Source organism: Monomorium pharaonis, chromosome 1 (genome assembly GCF_013373865.1).
Source record: "Monomorium pharaonis isolate MP-MQ-018 chromosome 1, ASM1337386v2, whole genome shotgun sequence".
Classification (NCBI taxonomy): domain Eukaryota; kingdom Metazoa; phylum Arthropoda; class Insecta; order Hymenoptera; family Formicidae; genus Monomorium; species Monomorium pharaonis.
The window spans coordinates 23,955,087-23,977,128 of NC_050467.1; the positions used below are offsets into that span (position 1 = coordinate 23,955,087).

General features: G+C 34.0%; 3 protein-coding genes across 6 annotated transcripts in view; 1 reads left to right on the top strand and 2 right to left on the bottom strand.

The window, feature by feature from the left end:
* Positions 1-6,966, bottom strand: LOC105832331 (protein FAM160B1). Of its 2 annotated transcripts, none has more exons than XM_012673159.3 (7): positions 6,719-6,966; positions 4,857-5,261; positions 2,343-2,972; positions 1,801-2,251; positions 1,184-1,547; positions 501-1,001; positions 1-304 (listed from the first exon to the last, which is right to left on the bottom strand). In XM_012673159.3, the coding sequence occupies exons 1-7, from the start codon at positions 6,761-6,763 to the stop codon at positions 205-207; spliced, it is 2,496 nt and encodes an 831-aa protein (XP_012528613.1). In that variant the 5' UTR covers positions 6,764-6,966; the 3' UTR covers positions 1-204. The 2 variants fall into 2 exon arrangements, with proteins under 2 accessions (XP_012528613.1, XP_036151378.1); XM_036295485.1 differs by lacking the exon at positions 6,719-6,966 and adding an exon at positions 6,566-6,711.
* LOC105832334 (BRISC complex subunit FAM175B) overlaps positions 3,353-22,042 on the top strand; it is a 27,414-nt gene continuing 8,724 nt past the window's right edge. The window contains exon 1 of the mRNA XM_036295486.1: positions 3,353-4,375. The gene's annotated coding sequence lies outside the window, so the exon portion shown is untranslated. The remainder of the gene's footprint in view (positions 4,376-22,042) is intronic.
* The window catches only part of LOC105832332 (hexokinase type 2), a 16,524-nt gene continuing 2,636 nt past the window's right edge, over positions 8,155-22,042 (bottom strand). For 2 of the 3 annotated variants that reach the window (XM_012673163.3, XM_012673162.3), the window contains exons 2-7: positions 11,917-12,079; positions 11,283-11,638; positions 11,000-11,099; positions 10,207-10,561; positions 9,539-9,809; positions 8,155-9,281 (exon numbers count right to left, since the gene is read on the bottom strand). In XM_012673163.3, coding sequence (XP_012528617.1) covers positions 9,204-9,281; positions 9,539-9,809; positions 10,207-10,561; positions 11,000-11,099; positions 11,283-11,638; positions 11,917-12,079 — 1,323 coding nt within the window. In that variant the 3' untranslated portion in view covers positions 8,155-9,203. Of the gene's footprint in view, positions 9,282-9,538; positions 9,810-10,206; positions 10,562-10,999; positions 11,100-11,282; positions 11,639-11,916; positions 12,080-15,662; positions 16,082-22,042 lie in introns of those variants that run through there. The other variant, XM_012673164.3, reaches the window with a different exon arrangement.

Below are 22,042 nucleotides of genomic sequence, written 5' to 3' on the forward strand. Positions count from 1 at the left end.
TAGTTCATGATAATAATAGTTTAATTGAACATATTTTGTATTATACCTAATTATAGATTTATGTATCTTACAAAGTCATCACAAAAAGTATTTGCTACTTAAAGTATAGGTAGTTTTATGTGATTTTGATATATTAATATTTAAGATGAATTATACAAATATTATCATTCTATTTAACAAACATCTCATATTTTTAAAAGTTTGTTAAACAGAATGATGATACTTAACGTATGCTATGGCTGCGAGATCCTTGCAAAATTCTTCCATTACTACAGCGCTTTCATATAGAATGTTCTCCAGCTCCCTGAAACATCAATATGAAAGGATAAAAAAGTTTATATAAAAAACATAATAAGTATAATTACAATTATTTAGAATTTTTCTTTCAGGTAGAATAAAATGTTGATATAATATCTATAAGATCAAAATGTTTTCAAAATGTAGGCACAAATATTTAAAAAAAATAAAAATATCAATAAAATAAATCAGATTCCACTCACTCTTCTTGAGGACAATTGCTCAGCAATCTCTGCCTTGTCTCCGCCAGCATTATCTTATTCTCCGGTGTTTTTGGTATTTCGCTAACGAGCTGTTTGACAACTTTCTGTAAGCACGAAAAGAGACTCTTCGTGCCGGGTATCAGAGGTAGTAGAGGATTCAGCAGAAACTCGTGCAGGTACGGGTGCGGGAGTAGCGCCAATCTAGAGATTAACCCTGTGACTTCTAAGTTGATCTCGTATGTCTGTTTCGGCATGTTGCTGACTTTGTCAAAGAGCATGCTCAGGAATGGTCCCATGTAGAATCGACCCGAGCAATGATCGGCTTCCGGCCGTGAATCAGAACTCGCGGAGTCGTCTACCATCACGGCCTCTAACGGCCACGCCATCAAAGCGCAGTCGGAAAGCACCGAGGTGTATTGCTGTTCCCAAGCCGGCATGTATTTTTCGTAGTTATTCACATCCGGATCCGTTTGCAAGTAACGTGGTATCAATGACAGGAAACTGAAATAATGATCATTTTATTGTAACATTTGTGTCACTTTCTTATTTTTCGTTCATCTAATTCTCCCAAAGTCAAAAACAACATTTTTTGCATTAGAACTTGAGCAATTAACACATTCTTATTTTAAAAAGAATTTTTTTATTAATTAACAGCTTAATTTAATTCTTGATTTACACCTTACCAATTAATAACTCGATGAATATTACTCGGTGCCAAAGTACGGCTATGATTTTGCTCATAGGAAAGATCCAGAGATCCTTTCTTCTCTTTCTCTCTTTCATCCTCCTCATCGCTCCATGAAGCGATAGCACTATCGGCAGCAGTGTTATCGTAGTACGCTCGCGTTGACAGATAAATTAGTAAAAGGCAATGCAATATGTGTTCGTTTCTTTTGTCTATTGCCTCGTCAAATAATTTCAATGTTTCTACCGTAAGATCGTTACTGTCTGTGAAACAATTCTCTATTAATCTATGCAATACTGGAGACGTCCACACGTTTGGTATTTCCGGATCTCTGTCTTGGCCAACCAGCCAATAACTCAGCTCTGAAAAAATTGTTGAAGTTTTAGAAATATAAAATAAATCAATAATATATATATTTTTGTAAATTTTTCAGTAAATTAGAAAGTCGAAATAAAAAGATTTTCAAACTAAAGAATAATTAAGCTTGAGCTAAGAATTTATGTTGCAATACTATTTTCTGATATATTAAAGATAATATCTTATAAATAATTTTCCCAGAGAAAGATTTGGTTAATTCGTTTGTGAAGTAATATTTTAGGATTATTGTGCATCTACCTGTGCACAATATAGAAGAGGTCGTCTCCTTCAAGCACTTCGCGACAAGAGCAGTGATAAGTACGACATGATGATCAGCCAGGGCGGACGTTACTATCCTCTCGAAGAACATCACTCGAATAGTCCTCGCCAGCGTCTCGGCGAGTTCCATTTGAGCCTCCCTGATCAGCTGATCACAGTAGTCGTACCACATAAAGAACGCCGCCACTTGCCGGCAACCGGGAAACTTCTTTTCCTGGGTCCACAGTGGCGAGTCCAAGCCCCACGTGACGTCCACATTATAGATATCCAAGTGATCAACGTGCGCCGGAATGGCATTGAACAGGTTCTCCAAACGATTCGAGACTATCGATGAAAGTTCGCTCCTGGCCACTGTTTGCGCAAACGAAGGGTCGTCCAAGGACGCCAGGACCATTATTCCCTCGCATGCTCGTATCCTCACGGTATTGTCCTGGAAACGGAGAAAGAGCAATTGGTTATTATGATATCTACATTATAGTCACAATTAGTTCATTGTATGAAAAAAAGAATGCATTCTTTACCGCGCTGTTTAAATAGCTCATCAGGGCGTCAAGTAAGAGACACTTTGACTTCTCTGACTTCTTCGGCGATTTTAAACTCTGATCATTATCACCCGCCACGTAACTCGCGTCGTCATAGACATTGCAATCGGCATTTAATCGCAAGTCCCGCAAGTTTTGCAAGTGTTCGTCGATCTTACTCTCTGAGGAGTCTCCCTCGCCCTTTTCCTCCCACTGTTCGCTGCTCTTTGTATCCAACGAGGGTGAATCACAAATGGATTTTTGAGCCAGGGGACTGGACGAGACGCTCTCCTCCCTCGAGGACACGGACTCGTTCGATCTTCCGGATAAATGTCCAGGATCTGACGCGGTCGCCTTGAAAACATGATTCGTGCGTGGTACTCTTCGGCGTTCCTTATGAAAGAGATTCGGATTGATCAACGTGATCGCTTGGGTATCCAAGGGCTCAAACAGAGGATTAGAATTATTCTTTTTTCTAGTCGGGACATACGTCACCCTCTGGATTTCTGTTCTTTCGTTATCTTTCTTGGCGGGATTGCTGACTGCCTGCACAACTGGCGCGTCATTAATAATGTTGGTCACATGAGGGTATTTGCATACCAGGAAGCAGATTGTTAACAGAAATTGCACCTGCAAACAGAAAAGAGATATTCCTTTAGTAAAGACATATTCCAACAAATAACATCTTTATTATAAAAAATATTACTTATTCGAAATAAATATTGTTTATTCTTTTATAAAATTTTTTATTAGTACTTTCAAATAGTTATTTAGTTGAATCAAGTATCCGTATTAATATAATTGCTCGTGACGGTAAAACTTGGGTGTTACCACATGAACAGCAGCACATTGATGATTTTGCTGCAACAGCAAAAATTTCTTCTGCATAAGTGTATATTTTGAATTCGCGCTTAAATACGATCGGTGGCGTGATACCGAACGCGGCCGAGGCTGAGCCGAAATTAACCGAGCCGAAATTAACCGTCGTTCGAAGTGCAACGTCGACGTTCGCACAGTTTCGTCTTCTAATTCGCGATTTTTCCCTCACCGTGCAAAGCGGGGATAATCGTCGAACCGTCGTTCGATCATCGTCGCCGAGATATCTGTTGTAGAACGCTATCGAGGAGTATGAATAGTGGAAATTTCTGGATGGCCAGTGACACGATCGGTGACGCGATGGTCAACGAAACGGGGGAGAAAAATTAGGCGAAGAATCAGAAAATACTGAAGTGTTCGGGATGTGTTCAGAGTGCGAATAGTTTCGCATCGGTACAAAATCGTGGAAAAAATCATCTGCCGTAGGAGGCGAATAAGCGAATAACGTTCATTTCAGTTTCATTATTTGAACTTATTCTTAATCCTTTTGCTTTAAACGAGAAAAGGGTGAATTGAATCAAGATTAAAATCAATTTACTTAAAAATTGATAGAAATAAACGCGAAGAAGGTGTCTCAGCATTTTGAAATCGGTGGCGCGAAACCGAGCGCGGCCGAGCAGGCACGGGACTAACCGACGACATTCGAAGTGCATCATTTCGCGCCGGTCGACGTGCTGGAGTGTCGTTGCCTGAATCGCGATCTTCTGCGTGCGGAGGAGGGGAGATCGGGGGACAATTCGACCCGGGATCGGTTTGGGAGGCGTTTCCTGTCGCTAGGCATCATCGAGGAAAATCGGAACGAGTCATATGCTTGACGTACACCCGACGTGAATGTTCGGAATCGTCGAGTTAGCCTCGCCACCGTATCCGCCACCAGCAACGCGAAGTCGAGCGCGATTGAAGGAAACTGAAGTTAGCCGGTGATTCTCGGAAATCCATCGTTTCGCGCGCGCATACGAAAATCTCGGGAGTGTCGCGAGTGTTCGCGAATACACGGCGGTATTCCGGGAAGTGTGTTACATGCGTGTGTGACTGCACGATTGCACCTCTCGGTTTCACGGAGTGACAAGGACAGTCTTCTACGGCGGATAGAAGAGAATGCTAACGAGGCTGAAACGGGATGCAGCGGATCCAGTGAGCGGCTTGCGGTAGATTATGTAAGTAGATATATAAATTTTTCAAATCAGTTGAAAAGGAATGTCGAGCGTAGTGGACAGATCGCCGTTCTAGATGTTTACCGACTGGACATAAGAAAAACCGAATAAAAAGTATTAAGAAATAAATAGGGAAACACTGCAAATGTATGAAGTAAAAAGAGAGAATAACCATAAAGAACTTTTTTTTTAATTATTAAGCAAAGGAAAGTAAAATTGTTTTACTAACAATTTAATACTAAAACAAAACACTAAAATTAAAAATTAAATTAAAATTTAACAGTGTGTTTGTCGAAAGTTAAATAATTTGCTAATTCATGTCTTTGCACGTGTGTAAAATTATTAATAGGGGAAATTTCTTTAAACAACTGATTCTTTAATCCTTAAAAAATTGTAGATTCGTTTTGATAACAAATTTTGAGTAAATTCTTTTGAACACTTTGTAATAAATCGAACCGCGATTCGCAGCAGACGTTAATCGTACCTCTTCAGCCTCGATTGGCGACGGTGGGTTGCCGTTGCAGAGTATCACTAGCCGTTGTATCGGTGCGTAGATAGACGCGTGATGCAGCAAGGGATATTTCGATCTACCCAAAAACTTTCTCAGAAAAGCGAGGCAGACCGTTCGCATGCCAGGCGGTGTCTCCGCGCTGGCCAAGGTCGCCAGAAGATCCAGGAGTTTGTGTTGTAGAAGATATTCCAGGCAGGGTCCAGGTTCGGTCTCTTCCTTCTCCTCTTGCAATAAAATATCCAGTAGTACATCCAGGTGCCGGGGTATGCTAGTGTTTTGTACAGGCACCTTACAGTCAGTCAGATGACTCACATAGAAGTTCATCAGCTGTTTCCAGTGATAGGTGAAATCTTGCAGGGGTGTTGCCGGCGGCGCTATCTGTAAATAGAGGAATAAATATTTTGAATCGAGATGGCGAACTTTATTTATAATTAATTTTCAGGAAATAATTTAGAATTTATAGTTTAATTTATTTTCAAGAGTAATGGACAATAATTGGACAAATTTTTTAAGACAAGTTGAAGAAAAAGTCGAGAAAAAGTCTTGGGAAATAATTCGTAAGAAGATAATAAATTATATATCGACAAAATTCTAGTTTAGAGTGCGGTAAAGGGACTTAACTTTTGGGATTTTTTTTTTCAAGAAAACTCGCACATATTCTTTCATGCTTTCTATTGCACATCTACTTATACATATTTTATAAATATTTATAAATTTTGATTTGGCTAAATATTTAATTTTTGTTATGTAAATTTAAAAAACAAATGCATTTTTCAAGTCAGCTGACACGATTTTTCAAAAACTATCAGAGGCTATCGACTTCAACTTTTATATATATGTAAAATACATCTTTGTTTATCGCATGAACTGCATCAAATTAAAAAATTGCAAACTTTTAAGAGTTTAATTTGCAAAAAAAAATAGTTAATTTATAGAAATACTGCAATTCTATGCCACAAACACCTATATTTTACATATATGCAAAAATTGAAGTCGACAGCTTCGATGGTTCAGCTTCACGCAAAGAAAAAAAGCATTTTCAACTTAAATTATGCCTGCGATAAGCGTTATCGGTAATAATTTTCCAAATCGTCAATTGTTTACGTGACCCAACTCGAATACCATATTTCATTGTAATAAGAAACAAAGAATCCCACAAGTGTTATTTCGCATTTATTCTATATAAACATTCTATTTTCTCCTCATTTTTTGATATTGTTGCAGCATCTTTGTTTTACTTACTACTGTTATTCGTATTCGATTTTTATTTTTATTATTATGAACGCGATTTTATGGGTCACCGGTGGCGTCGGAAAAAGGTGTCATCGATTCTGCAAAGAATATTTTAACTGAAAAGCTCCAAGAGCACTTCCAACATGTAAAAACATTACGCGGAAGTAAACTATTACAAGCACAAAAGTGCGAACGTCGTTTTAAAACGTAACATTTTCATTTGACGTAAAAGTTCCTGAATTTAAATAAATTCTGTCTGCAAATTTAATCGTCAGTCCACATCATATGCTATCTTGATAAGCTATCCGAGTTATGTATATAGAAAAACAATACAAATGGTCTGTCTGTTTGTAACTATTCTTTTCCTGTCACTTGTATCGCATTAGATTTAATTTTTACGAAGAGGTCGCGATATATCAGACCCGACGGAGATCTGTCAAACATCGTACATTGGGTGTCCTCCTCGTTGTTGACGTCGTCGCGGAAATTAATATTCGTTATCGCGGCGTACAAGGACGGGGCGCAACTGCGCGATTCGCAGCAGACGCTATCGTCGTCCTCCTCGTCGTCGTCGTCGCCACCGACTGAGGATTGTCACTCACCACGTCAATGGCATTCTTCAAGGCGATCTGAATGCCGCTGATCATGTTAACTCGCTCGCTCGCTCGGGGATTACACTCGCGCAACAATTTTCACTATCTTTCTCTTTCCTTCATCCGCGGATTCGCGAGACGTTCCCGCGTAGCAGTACCGTCCAGTCGCACCTCATCGTGTGGCCGAACGGATTTTTCTCGACGGCGGCTCTCCGTGACTTTGACGTGTCTCCCCACCGGCCATGCGCCAGGACGATCGGAGGTGCACCAGGTGGCGGCACCGGGATACCTCACGTGCGCGCGCCTCTGCGTATGTACACCCGGCGTCGTAAACAGATAATTTTCTTTTGCGACAGATTTGCGAAATACGGTATGATGGGGCGCATTAATAATGGCTTGCATTTGCCATTTATAGTTAATTTTTGTATAAAAATATAACTATGTATTTCAGTGATAGTGAAAAGAAATGCCTCGTTATTTGTACGATAATTTATTCTCAACAGCAACGTGTACATAACAACATTAATAATATTCTAAAGGTAAAAAATGTTATCGCTCCGAAAGCGACGCCGATGTCTCACTCATACACTCGTGTTATCACTCGTTTTCGCTTTGCCATCAATAATTTTCCAGTGACGTATCGCAGAAATATTTTTCTCAAAATATCGCTGTTATACCTATTACATTTCACTTTCTATCAAAATCTTAACATTTTTTTACAGAAAAAGAAAATGTTCCTTAAATAGCCGCTTTAGAAAGTTCTATGTAATTTTACGGATAATCTTTTTTTTGCTTATAGTAATATTGTCTAAAAATCGATTGGTTGATACAATTTTTATCCTTATTAAAATCGAAAAAGAGAAATATAAAATTGAAAGTCTTAAACAAGAAAACCATTCGCATTTTAACTCGTATTACACTTTATTAACTTTTGCCTATTATATTCCTATATGAATACTCACCGACTTGAGTGCTCGCAGTCGTCGCAGCATGACGACAAAAAAAAACTCGCGAAATTTATAAGAATAGTGCGTAATTTTTCAGTTTTCCCGAAATGTACACGGTGTCGTTGAAAACAAGCACACTAAAAAACGAACGCCATTCGCGATATCATTAGCCTTATCATTTTATCTCAATTATTAGGCCTTATCGCGATAAGGAAACGCACTTGAATAATAGTTGGCAAAATTCCTCGAACGCTTTATCTCGCATGCAATCGTCAGAGATATCGAATAACGTAATAATATGTTTATATACAAAGCGTAAATAAAAAACAATTAATGATCGACTCGAATAAATTAAATTTTTTTAAAGAAAAAAAATTTTAATGATAATATTGAACTTTTCAACATTAAATTCTTTAATTTTTTGTAGTTAAGTCTCAAGATAAAATTTATTGTTAGAATTTTTTAAAAATTAATTGAAATATGTCGCGTGCAGCAATGTTTTTTTTTTCGTTAAAATTTAATTTTCTATATATTATCTTATTTTTACCTGATAATACTATAAAGGCAGCTTAATTTTTTTTTTCTGAAGAATAGTTTTTAAATTGATGAAAAATTTGATGCAAGTTATTCGGTGGTTTGTGGGGATATACGTTATACTATAATGAAATAAAAGGATTAACTAAAACAATATTCTAATCGATGAAAAACTGTGTTTTATTCTGGAATCTTTCAATTCCTTCTGATAATCACTATGATCTATTTATCATCGATTTAATTTTACACTCATTAATATTTTTATTAACAATTAACAATTGACACGGCCACTCGATATTTTTTCTTCCCGGTTTAATATAGCCGGTAATTTTTTTCACTTGTTATTCAAACATATCTAACGCTTTCTCTCTAATTTGGCCTCGCGGAATCGCAAGATGATTAACTGATTACGCTAACGAGTGGATATGCGAATCACGCTAATTAGCGATCGTCGTACTGGACCGCCGCAGGAAAGATATCTATATCCTTGATTTTCTCTGGTTTCTCTCTCGCAAGAACACTAAGTAATTATCACCGTCTTCTAATCCACTAAGTTACTGCTTTTTTGTGCTCTATGTACAAGAAATATTCATCGCGCAATTTTTGGATGCCGTTCGTTTCCTTCAAACGCTCTCTCGCACCTTTTTACACTCAAAAACAAGGCAGGTAACACGTGTGGCAATGCGTGTTACTTTAAAAATCCTTTTCTTTTTATCAAAAACAGACCCGTAATCTAATCTTCGACAGCTGAATACATCTAAGAGTCCTTTTCCTAATCGGCGAACTATCCAGGCTTCGCAGAAACCTTAAAAGAATTTATCTAAAACGGTTTTAAAAGAGGGAAGAGTGTAAAAATTGCAGCTGAAACGAACGCAAGAAAAAAAAATCCCTAATTTTTTTCCCATACTCGATCGCTCTCACTCGTTCGCCATTCATTCCAGCTCTCTCATACCGTCGCTCGATTTTATACATATAATTAAATTGCAGCTAGCTCGCTACCGGCAACCGCGTCTTCACCGCCTCTGTGATGCCACTGCCGCGACTAGAGCGGCGCCTCGGCCGCTACCGTCTTCCGAGAGCATCAAATCGAACTGCAACAAATAATTTAAATTATTAATAATAATTTTGAAATAAACATTATTTGGTTTGTCACAGCGTTATTCCGCACGTTATCTCATTTAAAGAAGTTTGCTCCTCTAAACGCAAAATTTATTATATGCTCTTCAGCTTCTGAATACAAAAATGTGTTTTATTTTATGTCATTTTATATCTTTGAGACCAAGAGCTCGTAATTGTAATTTTATGGCTCGCAATTGTAATTCTACGTTTTGCAGTTTGTCGCTTTTACCTTGTACTTCTGAAGTTCACTGATCTTTGCCGTCATGAGGTCGTGAAAATGCGGGTGGAATCGATATACCGATCCGTCGATGCCAACTGTAATATTGTTCTCCCCTATTTTGTTCAGCAACGTCGCTATTCCCGCACTCGAGAGATGCGCCGCTCTTCTCGACACCACCGAACATACGTATCTCACATTCTCACAATCCTGATCGCTGACATTTCGTATACCCAACTCGGCCAATACTTCCCGGCAGTTTGTGTACCTTCCTTTTGGATCACTGAAACACACAGATATTTTTAGATACGATATTTTCATTTAACTCTTCTTTTCCATAGTTTTAGAATCAGTTATTCCATCTTCGGATGAATTATATAACAAATTATTTAATGGATAAATATCTATGCTAAACACATGTACATAATGGGTGTGTAGATGTAGACATTTAGTCATTAGATAATTATAATAATAAAAAGTCAAAATAATCCTTTAATTCTTAATTAATTAGATGAAGTGAAAATTTTGATCAATGTTTTATATCTTTAATCGTCGATAAGTAATATTTCCGTGCGTTTAATTTTGCTAGTCAACATAGTTTTTATGAATTTGGAGAATCTCTCTCTCTATATATATGTATATATATATATTATATGATTAGAAAATCAATTAATACGTACTTTTCGATCTCGGATACATATTTTGTGAAGAATTTGCCACGTTTTTTGAGATCGCTGGGACATTTGCCGCCGAAGAGGAGACCGGCATTCACCAGCTTCTCGAGAACCAACCTCGTTAGTTCACCCATATACATTCCCGAGATCATTTTCTCAAACAACTGCTTGTTACGGTTGATAGAATTCTCATCTATGGCACGATCGAATTCAGTCATCACAAAATCTAGTGCGCCGTTTTCGCCAAATGCGCCCCATTCCGTGTTGATGAGCATATGAGGCTTGTTTGGGTCATAGTTGCCTGGAATCGCACACTGCACATTCTTCGTTTTTTCGACATAGCAGGCGTTGCTCCCAGTACCTATAATTGCGAGAGAACTTTATATATGTCAAGTTTACAAAGAGATAAATAAATTTATAATATATTTAATAAATTTATTTCAGAAAGAAATTAGTAGTAAATTTTACATCTGCTGAGAAGTTAATTTTATTTAGCAATTATTATTTTATTATGTGATATGACTAGAAATTTATTTGGGTTCGAATTCAATTTAGTCCTAAATTAATTTACATTGCAGGAGACATTTTATATAATTTAACAAAATGTTGTAGACAAAATTAAAACTTTAGTTTTTTAAAATGTGTTTAAAAACTAATGTACGTTTTTTTTTTCCGAAATATTTAATGTTTCGTGAAATGCAAGAAAATCATAAGTTTTCAAACAATTGACCTGCAGTGTAAATTACGATAATTAGTACATGAAACTTATTAATAACAAAAATAAATGTTATATACATACCGACGATTAAACCAATTCGACAGTTTTGATTCTTCCAAGCACATGACATTAAAGTGCCGGTGGTGTCATTTAAAATTGCACACACATCAATTTTAACATCCTGTGAAAAATACGAAATAATTATATTCTTTTTTCTTTTTAATCTTTGTATATTACGAATATTTACAAGTATCTCTCATAATGATTGATAAAATAACAAATTTGTAAAAAATTCATTTAAATTGTCGTTACAATTTGTTATTATAACGTTTCGTTTATATACCGTATGTGATCATGCACTTACTCTTCTTCTACTAATTGCGTCTTCGAGAAGAGCAACGACATCCTGACCGATTACACCGCTACAATCGAAGCCCTTGGTCCACCTCACTAAATGGCCCTCTGTCAATCCGTATTGAGTCAGGGGGAAGCTGAACGTGAAGCCTAATGGTAGTACCTCGTTCTGCAAGTTCAGGTCTTTTACGAACAACGCCAAACACTGAGCAATGTGGTCGAACAACTGGGTACCGGTTCCGAGCATCAAACTTTGAGGTATCGCGTAGATCTTGCTTTTCATGTCGAAATTCTGACGGTCCAGTGTGATCAGCAGCACCCTGAAGTTCGTACCGCCCAAATCCAGCGCCAGGAAGTTGCCCTTCTCTAGGGACAAAAATTAATAATTCTTATTAATTTCGTAAAACTATCAAATCATTAAAAATTTTCTTATATCCCGAATTGCATTTTTTTAAATCAACAACTTTGATTTCATTCCTTTTTATAAGTATTTAATATAGCACCAATTAACATTCAATTTATAAATTTTACTAAAACAATTATATGAATGTATGTGAATATTTTACTTTGAATTTTATTTTTCTTATGATTCTATCGGATTAAAAAACGATTTATGACTCGTTGTCGTGTGCTATCTTATTTACCGGTGCCGTTTGGCAGATCTTGCACGTAAGTAGTGAAACATTTGACGATCGCATCATCGTGAGTCTCCTTCGCCAGGCCCTTGTTGATCTCGTCATCGAGCGCCTGCATGACTTGCCGTAGCTGGTCGTCAGATAGGACGAGGTCCTTGCAGGCATCTCGTATCTGTGGACCGAGAGAAACGAAACGGTGAGACTCGTATTATCGATCTGCGCGGCGATGTTATTGGGTGACCTTGAATCGTCCTTAGGCACCACGCGCAACGCGTCCGCCGAACGCCGAGCATTGCATAACGCTCTCGCTCTTACTAATGCGCATATAAGTTATAATACCTAAGAAACTTCGAACGCGAGAAACAACGATCGATCCTTTCCGTACTAGTTCCTAATTCTGACACCAAATGCGGGCGAAAAGTTCAACTGTCGGATTCATTCGGATTGTGCCTTTCTTATCAATTCTAGTAGTAAAAGTAATTCTTCAGAGATGGAATTTTTCTTCTCTTTGATCATACTAAATATACTGCGCATTAATTCCTTGTAAGAGAAATGACGATTCTTCAGTCTTCTGGAGTAAAAAAAAAATTTCCTATGTTTTCATACATTAAATTTGTTCACTAATCTTTCTTTACAAACTCTTGACAGTTTCTCGTTAAAATTCTAAATTTTAACGTTTAAAACAATAAAAAGAAAAATAACGAAACTTGACTTTGAGTGTGGAAAGTTTCAATATAACACAGTTAACGTGAACAGATACTGCAAATATGTATGAAAGATATCCAGGTGTATACTCTAAACATAAAAAGTAATGGAAAGATAGAAGTAAAAAGTAACAATCGAGTGCTACAAATTCTCTTTGCGCATACTACTTTGTGTAGTAACAGTAATTTAATAATTTAGTAATATCTAATATTTAGTAAAAATAAAAAATATATTTAATTGAAAAGAAGGGCCCTTGAAACGGTTGAAAGATATTATTATATTTCCCGCCAATTTGATATGTTCTTTCTCCCACCGAGAGCGTAATGAAACATCGATTTGTGACGTCACTGACACACCCGCCCGTCAACCAATAGAATTCATCATGAATGGATAACATAGTAGAATATACGATAGCACGTATCGCATGCAAAAGTTCGTGGGTTAATGCACGTGGCACGTAAGGAATCTTAGATTCATAGTTTTTTCAATCATTAACTAATTTATTTATAACTTATCATACGATATAAAGAGTATCAAATTTTGGACGGAAGTAGAATCTATGATTATATAGAATTGTAAAACATTAATGCGTAAGATGTTCGGTAATTTGTGATAATATAGAAATATACAAATATATATTTATAAATTTTATAATAATAAATAAAGAATATATAAATGAATTTACTTTTCTAGTCGACTACTCTGGCAAATATTCATTTATTCATTAAATTAATTTACATTAACACTACAAATAAAGAATATATAAATGAATTTACTTTTCTAGTCGACTATACTGGCAAAGGTTTATTTAGTCATTAAATTGATTTACATCTATTTTGTTTAATTATTGATTAACACTATATAAATAAGGGATATATAAATACACATCTGAGAAATACATATAATTTATTAATTTATATATATTTATTTTTATATTTATAAATTATTTATAAGAAACATGCATGTTTTAAATATAAACATGTATATTAAATATACTTATTATTCAATTATTATTTATAAAATTAAAAAATTTAATTTATTACGAAAATTGATTATATTGCACCAAAATATTGAAGATATCAATAGAGAATGAAGTACAATCGCGTGTCTCAATGTATCTGTGCTCAACGATCAGAGTATCTCTCGATAATACTTATTTGTATTCTCATTTACATTTAGTCTCGTTTATATTACCTAATTGCATGATTCAACTACTTTCAAAGCTGCTTGCAAAAAGAAATCGAAGAAAACGAACGAACCGCACATTACTGTCTTGTGACTATGAGATCGTCAAACACCACAAATACATGCAGCTGTACATTAACCCTTAACAGCATTCCATTCTTATCTTCTAGCCTATCTAACCTGATTCTGCCAACTATTTTTCATTTTATAATGTACGAGTTATATAATTTCTTTTTACTTGTGATTTTTCCTTGTAAATAAACAAGCGATATAGACCACGTCATATCAATTAAAGGAAAGCAGCAATACAGGCGTCAATTTCTACTCTTGCGCATCAGTTTTCAATTAAATTATATACTATCTAGTTTAATTTGATTATTTGCCAGTCAATTTCCGTGTAATATCGAATTGTCATCTTTGTTTTTGCAATTAACAGAACTTTATCTATTGCGTTTTATTGTAGCACTAAATCATCTGTCTAGTTTCCTTGTTATTAGCAAGCATTACTATGTAAGTTCTGAGATAATTCTTTCAGCGAATATGATTAAATGATTCCGTTATTAAGCTGTTGACATCATCATCGTCGACATTTAATTGACATGCGTTTCTTACGCCAAATAGATTCGAATCATGCAACATCCCTAAGCGCACATATGTGACCGTCAGTTAATTAATTTTTGTTCTTTTAAAACTTTTATTATTTTATTTTTACGTTTATTTCTACTTTTATAGAAAATTATATATATATTAATTAAAAATACAATAAGACAATAATTCTATTACGTATTAAAAAAAAAAAGAAAGTAGAAAATTTTGAAACTGTATTTTTCTAATATATTGTGCACTTTAATTAATGTTGAATTTTTAATTTCCGTAATTAAGGCACTTCTGCAGTCATTTATGATATCAGAGATATTTGTTTACCTGAATTTTTTAAGAACTTAGTTTTTTGCTATTAAACTTCCGTTCTGGTATTTTTTTCTTATTTTTTAATTCTTTTAATCTCTTCGCTTATCTTGTCCCTAACATCATTTCTAACATTTCATAAACCGCGCAATCAAAGTTTGAAAAAATTCGACTTATCGTATCATAAATCGTACAGGTATTTCTTATATTCTATAATATGTTGAAATAAATTTTATTTGTGGACCCTTCAAATATTCTATTTAATATTTAATTACCTCTAATATTTGCACTTTGTCATCACGCTTTTAATTATAATTTTTTCATTTCTAATTATAATTGTTTTTAAATGATACATTCTTCTAATCTTGTCTTTTGATCTTTTACCTCTTGCCTTTTGTCTTGCTTTTATAGTCTAAATGTATCGACAAATAATCAAAAAAAACTTTGATAATCTCATAAATAAAATTATGAATTCTATTCCCCTCTTTTTTCTTTTTCCACCTTTTAATGTTCTTTCTGACCTTGCTTTCTAACCTTGGCTCCAATTTTATAGTTAATCTATCAAGTCTGTCCTCGACATCCCTAATCTTCTCTTGATATATTCTAAATGCAAGTATTTCTCAAAGAAATGCATGACAAAAATTCAATTTTCAACCAATCTAACTTGAATATATAGGACGTACGCTGACACTAAATAAATAAGTGTTACACTGATTATTTGTATGATGAAACAACTGCTGTTGATTATATAGAACGCATAAAATTTATAAAATGATTTTTTAAACCAATGTTACTTTTAATTTACCGGGGTCTTACTCCTAGGTCTTACTCCTAATTTTCCTTAAACGTCTTCTACTCCAAGTGTATACGATGTCACACATCAGACATACACAGAAACACAGGTACACATTTCGCCCTTTAAGCTCCTTTTAATCAACCACTTTCAACCACTCGCTCACCTCCTGTTTGATCAAGTCACTGCACGATAACGTGGACGTCTTCATGGCCCTCCCAACCTCGCACTCAGTAGTGCAGCCCTCAAGCAGCTTCGTGGTTGCTGACTTGAACGACCAGCGACAGGAGGAAAAATGTAAATCGAACGCGCGTCGATTTTTTTTCTCTACGTATTCGATCGCGCTGTCGATGACGTCGGGAGACTAACTTAGCTCAACTAGGAAGTGCGAATTTCCGATTCTTAATAAATATACGAGTTACAAGCTGGCTCTTTGAACTTTGTATCGCGACTGGCTGGAATGACGGCGCCTGTTCGTCCATTCCCCACAAGAGCGATACTGGTAGAGGGAATGGAACTTGCGCTCATAGTGGGGCAAAAGGAGGCCATGGAGGAGGCAGTGATACCAGTGATGAACCTGTTTTTTCGATTCGCCCGTTTTTATCAGTTGATACAAAAGATTTGTTTTTTTTTTTTCTACGAAGAATTTTAATGAAACGTTCTACTGTTATATTGGATTATCATGTGTAACAAATTGGATTTCAAAAGCTACAGTTTTATGTAACATTTGTAAAAGTGTGTACGCGGATAATCACTCATGCTTCATTATCTTTTAATTTTTATTTTATTATCTTGTTCTCTTCGATTTTGATTATATTCAAATATTATTGTGTTTTATTTTTACATCGCTTTTGAGTACATTTTATGGACGCTTACATGAATATGACATAAATATAAATGATAATTGTGTATGATTAATATGATTAAAGAGGCAACCAAATGTTTAAACATTTACATGTGTTTAAAGATCTATGTATTGATTATGAGAAAGCTGTTTATACATTGACATTCTATATTAAGAATTAAAATCGAAATAATATTACTTTTTAAGTTTTATTACTTTAAAATGTTTAAGGTTTAGATTGATTTTATTGAATGAATAATTTTTTTCTGAACGCGTCGAAAATTTAGTTTAATTAAACAATTTATTTTAATCAAATTAAAGAAGAAACTTAATAATAATATTTCATTAAATATTATTTTTCTCTTTAAAAATAACAAACTTGAAATGTTATAATACATAGATTTAAAACAAAAATATTTAATCAAATTTATATTTAAAATTTTCTTATATATTTTTTATTTAAAATATCACAAAATGGAAACCCAGTTTCTAATATAATGAGCCGGCACTGTGGCCAATCGGTTAGTGGTGGGCAGAATACGTGGGGTGGCAATGGCAGCAGAGAAAGAGGGGTGACTTACCCCTCGCTTACATTCGCTGTTAAGGTGGAGGCTCGTCCTCAAGGGCAAATGGATCAAACATTTCCTGAAACGGGTATTTCCCGTAGTTATCATTATTAAGATTGACGAACCAACACTCAATATATTATATGATATATATTTATATTATATTTTATTTTTACTGATTATTTAAATATACGATAAAGAATATTTTGTGTCGTTTTTAATTGTTAATAACAAGATCTTTTATACTCTATAAAAATAAAATAATTTTAACGATGTTAAAAATTACATTACTAATTAATTTTATCGTTGAATACATTTGATAATAGTCGCACTAAAATATTATGATCAAAAGTAATCTAGTTGAAATAGAAATCATTAAAATTGAATATTATTTGCTGTACAAATTGCTGTAAAATTTATTTTTATTTACAATAATTTGACAGCGATCATTACGTAAAAATTCTGTTTGAAGTAAACTATGTTATATTCTTATGAATGAAAAAAACACATTTATAGGCAATTTCTAGTTAGTACCATCAGATGGCAGAACTATATTGATCGTAATAATTAAATAATTAATGCTGAAGAATATATCGAAGTCGCGTTATTATGATGAAATTCGTCGTTCCAGACAGAACTTTTAAAGGGTGATGCAACGTTCCAGTGGGTTGGAACATGTGGTAGCGAAAGTCGGATCGCGATTGGTCAACCCCGGGGGCTCGCCCGTTCAATCCCTCGCTGATGACGTCAACAAGTCTCTCCTTAAAGAGACGAAAATGCGCAGCTATTATATGAATTGTCTCATTTGGCTTATTTCTTTTCTTCATTAAGTTACTAATTTAATAATTTTCTTTTTTGATGATCTTTCTGCATTTTTAAGTAAGATATAAAATTATACACGTAATGTAAAGTTAAATAATAAGTGATTAAATTATATAGATAATATATTATATTACAAATATAATATTTAGTTGCATTTTGCAATTTTTGATACAGAAATTTTTAAATTCTAGCGATTGTTCCAAGCGTTATGATTCAGTCGTCGCAATTCTGCAATATGCTGCAATTTTTACGTAACGTTACATTATCTGCCAAAGAGATATTCATACTAAGACATTAATCCTTTATTAAACTTGATGTCTCTCTGAGTTGTCAATAAACATAACCCAAACCGATAAACTACAATTCATAAGATAGCGTTTGGTTAATTGCCAGTTATGGGTGCAATTTAGTTTCAATATTTTTTGTATGCTTATCTAATCATGAAAAAGCATACATTAAGCAAAAAACAAATACAAGATTTTTTGCATATAAATAAATAAGCAGGTATTTGTAGAAAGCAATACTGTAACCAAATGAGACTACTTTTATAAATATATATAATTTTTTATTCATTATATACGTTTTTCATGAAATTTTCATGAAAAGAAATTTGTTACTATTAAATTTTTATTTAATTAAAATTTTTTGTGTTTTAGTGGACAAAAAATAAACTTTTAGTGTGTCATTATTTAGTAAACTGTATCTGATAATTATTTTCTTATCTTTTCTGAATCGTCTATCGCTTTTTCACTTCAATTTCCTTTCTAACAGGAATAATGCTCAGTATTGCGACACGATGCGTTGTGTATATTGACATTATACTTGCGAACAAACCAATGAACCATTAGCTTTCTGATAGAAAATAAATATTTTTCATATCGACATAATGATGGCGAGGTTTACGCCTCACGAGTTACGCAAATTCTCTTTCAAAAAAGGAATTTCTTTTGTTTTACTTTATTCCAATTGTACATTACAAAATATATCTCTTCTTTCAATAAGAAAGATCAGAGAGAGAGAGAGAGGGGGGGGGGGAGAGAAAGTGAATGAGAGAGTGCTACTCTTTATCTCTGGAAAAAATCAATCTATAAATATCGAACGAGACGACGAACCGGATGTTTCATTAAAATAAATTTGAAACATGTCTGATGCTGATAACCTTGTCAAAGAGCTGTAATTGATAATCAGTCTTATCAATGACTGCGTAGTAAACTAAATAACAGTTCTCGATTATATCGTTCATCCGGCGGATTTTTTTATGCCTCGATAAAAGCCGAAATGTCATTTATGTAAACGAACTTTGCGCATGAAAGTCTCTTTTTTCTGCATTAATCGTCGACGACGATCAAAGTTCGTGTGTCTAGATAAGATTGCCTTAATCCGCCGATATTTCGTTAGGGTTATCGATACCATTCTTTGACCATGCGATATAATGCATTCGCTTTTGTAACAGAAGTATTAAATGATAATCACCGCCTCGATAGTTTCGTCACGAAAATATTGTCTCTAAATTAAGCGAAGAGAAATTGCGGTTGACGTTCGCTATATCGTCGGCTACACGTGACCAGAGAACATACTGAAAGGCTATTCTGGCACATATTTTAAGCGTTGTCTCTCTCCTTTTTCCTCTTTCTTTCTCTCTGTCTTCGTTGTGGAGAAAAATGCGTACGTTCGCGCGTCCACGTACGCACTTCGAACTCACGTGCGCGATTTCGCGTCTCTAAGATCAAGTTTCAGACTTCTACTGTTCTGAAGAGCCTAACAACTTGATGTTAAGAGCCTTCCAGAGTTTTAAAGAGTTTTCTTTTAAAAATAAAAAAATGACTTTTCCTTTTTATTGTGTTTTTAACGTATCATATCTTACTTCAAACATACAATGAGTAATGTTGTACGGATCTATAATTTTTTTATCTCGTTGTCCACGAGAACATATTGTAACTTGAAAGATCGCAAATTTCTCGCGAAAAATAAAATATTTATTTTGCAAAAGAATCAGTTTAAGTATCCGGTTATCGCGAAACATTTGTGAGAGTGTAACGTAAAACTTTTGAAATCCGACATTTTATATGCAACGACCTAATACTTTAGATAACAGCAAGTTAATATAGCCTTGCAGTTGCAATGCATTGTGCTTAATGCAAGGCAAGAATACAGTTTAATAATTGTATATAATCGAAGCAAGTGAAGACAAAATTCAGCGAACTCTTCGAACGTCGCGTGAAACAGGATCGTAGCGATGTTACATAATAGCGATATACGATTGTGGATACATTCATTACTTCTATGTGCTGTGCACAGTAATATAATACGTAACATACGGTCACCAATGGTCGATGTAGCTAATAACAGCGTTATGAACTGAAGTATCTTGATTGCCATATGAATGCATAATGTCATAAGTTTTTACATTTTAATTAATTTTTTTACGATTGAGAAAAAAGAGCAAAGAAACACTGATAAATCATACATGTGCCTCACATAAAAGATCTTAAAAAATTTTGATCGGTTAAAATATAACTGCTTCTTTATCAACACTGGGATGCTGTGAGATGAATTCGGTCTTTGAATTACCTAATTACCTTTGAAAAAGGTTTGTCTTTAATAATAAAGCAGGAGGAAATTGAGAAAGAAAAGAGAATAAAGTTATGATTCATGCAAGAAAAAAGTCAGAAAAATAGATATTTTATTTAAGAATATAATATTCAGATTTTTTTCTAAGGCGAGGAGAGGAAACTGTGCAGTAATGTTACGATACGACATACCGAGAACGCTTTCACGCTTTAAAAATCTCTTTGGCGAACGGGATGAGATAACATTTGTAAGACGTTTAACGTTCAACGTTGATGACGTCGCACGAATACGTCAAACGCGCTATTATTATTTAGCAACGTATCGATTTTTCATTAATGGTATTTTTTATTAAAAATTATTACGTCATATTAAATATTATGTAAACATACAAATCGTTCAATTTACTACATATAGTTGCAATAGTTTTCATTGAAATGTGTCCAATGATATAAACAAGAGAAAATAAAGAATAGCTTACTCGCATTAAGTTCTTTCGCTAACAGCATACATTTTTTCTTAATGAGTCACTGCCGTATATCGTGTTTCTTGGAAAAATATGAATTTATATATTTGAATTACAGTTTTAATCCAACATTACTTCGTTGCATTTAATATGTTTTTTTAATACAAAGTGTAATATTTGGGTTCTGGATTTAGTATATTTTAAATTCTTTTTTTATCTCTGGGTCTCATACATTATTCATTTCAACTTGAAATTTTCACTGAATTGTTACTTGAAATTTTCAAGTAACAATTCAGATAATTTCTAAGAAATAAAATATGTATTAAAATAATTTAATAATGTTTTTTTATGTTATTACACTGAGAAAACATTTTAATGTTTATTTTTTTCATTAATATATATACAACTTTTCCTAAACAAGTTATTAAGAGGAAATTGTTTTTGTCACCTTATATAAAAATATAAAATAATTTTGAATAATGTAAATTTCTTAACTTGCTACGTTTTTATTAATTAATTTGGAAAGTTGTAAACATTTAGGACACGCAGAAAAATATATATCTACAAAAAGATTATTTATTATTTTTCTTAGTATTTTTCCTAATATTTTCTGTTACTTTCTTTTGTTCTCTTTTTCGATTTTTTCTGCAATTGTATACTTTCTACATTCGACTTAAATTAATTTAGAATAATATAAAAAGATTGCCTGTTTAGACACTTCCGGGGTGCACATTTCTGCTTCATTGCTCTTGCAACAAGGTCTTCGAATGAGCACCGTAACTGGCTGGAATCATTGTGCCAAGAATGTGCTAGCTGGTTGATATAATTTCTTACATAAGCAAATGTATCTCTGATAAAACATTTCTAATTATCTTATCAAATTTCAAATGACTTTTTACTATATTTCCAATTACACATCTTCAATATCATAACATTTTAATGTATTTTTAATTATCTTATGTTTTAATTTATATTTAATAAAAATATTAAAACATTTCCTACATAACCTGACATAATCATGACTGTTAATTAGTAATTATATTGTTAATTAGAAATTACCAAATTTGCTCCGGGTACATATCCATGTTCCATGCTTACAAAAAACGAATACTTAATACAAATAATTCTTGAGAAAGGTCAGAAAACGAAACGAATTGTATGTGACGACATGTGGTGACATATGGACATCATATGACGTATGACATGCGCGAAGAACGGGTACGGTTATTTTCAAAATAAACATGCTACTCTCGGAAATCGATAATCAAGACCAAAAGAAA